This window comes from Myxine glutinosa, chromosome 9 (genome assembly GCF_964187855.1).
Source record: "Myxine glutinosa chromosome 9, kmMyxGlut1.1, whole genome shotgun sequence".
NCBI classification, from domain to species: Eukaryota; Metazoa; Chordata; class Myxini; order Myxiniformes; family Myxinidae; genus Myxine; species Myxine glutinosa.
In genome coordinates this window covers 27181021-27185184 of record NC_136269.1, presented here as the reverse complement: position 1 = coordinate 27185184, position 4164 = coordinate 27181021, and the positions used below count along the sequence as shown (strand labels likewise).

Sequence of the window (4164 nt, the reverse complement as noted above, 5' to 3'; positions counted from 1 at the left end):
AACTCCCCATGCATGGGCTGTATATGGTGATAACGATGATGTCATTGGTAAAGTGGTATTCCAGTCATAAATTGGTTGAATCGAAATCCTTGTCCAAAAAATCTGACAGCTCATACATCTGATATACAACCGGATGTAAATGAAGAATTAAATTTTTGATGTCATCAGTCGCCTGGTCTGGTGGGCATATTAGATTGAAAATAAAACGTAAACCATCTTCTTCTCCAGAACCGCTTAACAGATCAATGCGAAACTTCATGCATATTATTGACCAGCCATGGGGATCACCTGGTGTTGGCCTAATGGTTAGGGCGGTGGGCTTGGGATCCCAAGGTCCCGAGTTCGAATCCCATTGAATTAACGACAGCCTGTCATCCTTCCGAGGTCGGCAAAAATGAGCACCAGATAACTGGCTATAGAGAGGCATTGCATCAGCGGCAGATGCGCCCACAGAAAAATAATGCAACCACCAGCCATGGGGAATATAGTTTGAAATTTTCATATCCATCTTCATTGATGCAATTTAGCCTCAATTTGTACAAAAGTGGTTGTGAAATAACCCAATTAATCAATCAAGCTACGGATAATGGCAATGTATATGACATAATAAGGTGTATATATGATACGGGCCATAATAGTCGTTTGTTCAGTTAACGATTGTATTTTTGTTCAGAATGAGTGCGCGTGGTTAGACAATGCACTCTACTGAGTGCCATTCTAGTTGTGTTTTGTATCTGTCTTTAATTCTATATTTCATATTCATTCTGCCTTGTGCCAAATAAATTATTTCTTTCTTTCTTTAGGCTTTGTGTGCCAGATGTTTTGCCATTGTTCATGCACTGACAATTGGGCTTATCGATTGGTAACCCTTGGAGGCTTCAATTGGGTAATTGTTTAAATGTAACCGACACAGTTTTAGACTGTGTTCGAAGTAGGAGACGACGTAATCTGCTCAGGGTCGCCTCATCCAAATTTAGCCTTACTCCATCTATCCTTAGGATTATTACTCCTGGTGTGTGCAGTTACATCGTTTAATGACTTGCTTTTTCATGTGAGTACACACAACAAAATATTGCTCAAGTTGTGTCTGATATATATATAATTTGTAGCGGTATAATTATTCTTTCTGATTATACATATTATTTGTCAGCAGTGTAGTTGTGCTTTGTACATACAGTATATTATTTGATCATGGTGTATTTGTGTTGGAACAAATATTATAATGGTACTAGTATAAAGCCCTGTCAAAAATGATTGGGTCTTCGGAGTCCTCGGGGTCTTTTAGGTCCTCTGCATCATTTGGGTATTTTGGTTGCTCTGGGTCATTTGGGACCTCGGGGTATTTTGGGTCTCCATGGTCTTTTGTGCCTTCTGGTTCTTCAGGGTCTTTTGGGTCATTTGAGTCTTTTGGATCTTTGAGGTCCTCTGGGTATTTAAGGGTCTTTGGGGTATTTTAGGTCTTAGGGGTAATTTGGGTATTTGGGGTCCACTGGCTCCTCAGATCTTTAAGGATTTTTGGGGACTTTTCTGTCTTTTGGATTGTTTGGGTCTTTGGGGGTATTTTGAGTCTTTCAATGTCTTTTTGGTCTTTGGGGTCTTTTTTATATTTTTGACCTTCGGGGTTTTTGGGTTATTTGGGGTATTTTGGGTATTCGGGGTCTTTAGGGTATTTTGGGTCTTCATGGTCTTTTGGGTCTTTGGGGTATTTTGGGTCTTCTGGATCCATTGGCTCTTCTGTGTCCTTGGGCTCTTTTGGGTCCTCTGAGTTGTTTGGGTTTTTTGGATCCTTGAGGTCTCCTGGGTCCTTGGGGGTATTTTGGGTGCTTGGAGTCTTTCAGATATTTTAACCGATGGGCACATCGTCATGTTCAAAGATAGCCCATTAACCTCCCCCCCCCCCCCCCCCCCCACTCAAATGCCTCCGAAAACGCTAGTCAAAACCTTTAAAACCTACCCTTATGAAGGGGGACAGATACACAAACACACATTGTGTTTTATTTGGTGGATAATTTTGGTTTTTCTAACACTTGCGATGATGTATCAGAAACTTGCTCGCATGTAATCATGATATTTAAGATAGAAGTGTAGTTTCAGTTTTTCTAACTCTTGAGATGATGTACATCTGCTAATCAAAAGAAACTTCCTCAAATGTGATCGCAATGTAAAAAGGCTGCTCTCATGGAATTTTATTGTAAAACCAACAAACAATGTATTCTACATTATTATACACTGTGTAGGAAATGTGCATGAAAAACAATGGGGGTGGAAAAGTGAAGCACATCTTCTCTTCATTGATTGGGTGACCAGCCAGTGGCACAGAGTTCTCGCACATCCGTGAACAACATAATGATCGCACCACACATCTGTGAACAACAGAGTGATCTTCTCACATGTCAGTTAGTGACACCGGCAATCGTTTCACACATCCACAATTCCATGAATGAAACGATGATCCTTTCATACTGTATATCCGTGAGCAACATGGCAACCTCAAATATCGAAGAAGGACAGGGTGGTGATCTTCTTGAACTCGTACATCCACGAGCGCCATGACGATCGTTTCATATGTCTGTGAGTGTGACATGGCCATCGCTTCACTCGTCCGCGAGTGGCACGGCCGCACATCTGCATGTCTTGACTCTCGTCACGCGTTCGTAGCGTATGTGAGGATGAGCATCTGGGCAGAGGAGTTCCACGGTGTCCAAGGTGGTTCTTTGCGGGCGGCAAAAGGCGCATGATCGAAATGGTGCCTCCTCACCGGATACTCCACGCCGCGGGATGTAGAACGAATTGCATTGGCCATAGCAGAAGCGATTGACGAAAGTGCGACTCTCGCAGCCATCTGCGCTCACATTCTGCTGTAGCGGCCGCGACTTACACCAGTCCTGCCGCAGGTACTTCCTTTCGGTCACGACCAAAGCCTTGTGGCTTGAGCCCAACATGTGCTTGTGGCTCCTTCCACGCTGCCCCTCTGCAGCATTCCCCCGGTGCTTTCTTGGCGATGGAAACGCTCCCCTCCGTGCAGTAACCCTTCCGGGGTATCCTGGCGCGGCCCTCAGCATGCACAGCAAAGCGAACGCTAGCACGGCTCGGTGCCACATATCCTGCGGACACGCATACACGACCCATATAGGAGGGCTGCTCTTCCCAAAGGCGCAGGGTAATAAGGGTCATGGGAAAAGGGGGTAAGAGTATTGGTAAGATTAGTGCGTCACTGCATTGCACAGACTTACAATGCACATAGTGCATTTCCATTGGGTCTGTGGCACAGAGGCAAAATGGTCGTGGGCCTCTGACGCGACAATAACAACCAAACAGCATCCATATGAACCAACAAGATGCGTTAGGAACCAATAGGTTTTGACACTAATCAATAAGTTAGGATAAAAATGTTACTATTGTGAACCAAGTTACGATATGAACTGACAAGGTATCATGTGAAACTGAAAGTTATCATGTTAAGTGATAGTTTACGATCCAATAGCTTATGATACGAACAAATAAATTAGTATACAAACCAATAAGTTACCAAATAAACTGATAAATTATTCTATGAACTGTTAAGTTTATTACAATAGTAACTGATTATAGATACCAAATTAACTGATGAGTTATGATAGGATCCAACAAGAAACAACATGAACAAATACCTAGCGATGTGAACCAACAAGACATTATGTCAACCGATAACTTTATTATGATATAAGCCGATGTTATCATATGCACATCCTATAAGTTACTGATGTGACCTGATAAGTTACGACATTAACCAATGAGTTACCAAATAAACATATATGTTGTGGTATGAACCGGAGTTACCATTTCAGCAAATGAAAAGTTTGAAGCGAAGTTTGATTCGAAGCTAAAAGTCATGAGTGAATTTGGATTCAAAGTTCAAAACAAAGTTTGATTTGAAGCTCGTATTTTTGGGTGAATTTGGATTCAAAGTTTGAAGCAAAGTTTGATTTGAAGCTAGTATTTTTGTGTGAATTTGGATTCAAAGTTCAAAACAAAGTTTGATTTGAAGCTCGTATTTTTGGGTGAATTTGGATTCAAAGTTCGAAGCAAAGTTTGAATTGAAGCTAGTATTTTTGGGTGAATTTGGATTCAAAGTTCGAAGCAAAGTTTGATTTGAAGCTAGTATTTTTGGGTGAATTTGGATTC

General features: G+C 41.7%; 1 protein-coding gene across 1 annotated transcript; it reads right to left on the bottom strand.

Moving 5' to 3' along the window:
* Positions 1-2495: 2495 nt before the first annotated feature.
* Positions 2496-2942, bottom strand: GREM1 (gremlin 1, DAN family BMP antagonist). Its single transcript, XM_068103542.2, has one exon. The coding sequence runs from the start codon at positions 2940-2942 to the stop codon at positions 2595-2597; it is 348 nt and encodes a 115-aa protein (XP_067959643.1). The 3' UTR covers positions 2496-2594.
* Between the last annotated feature and the right edge of the window lie 1222 nt (positions 2943-4164).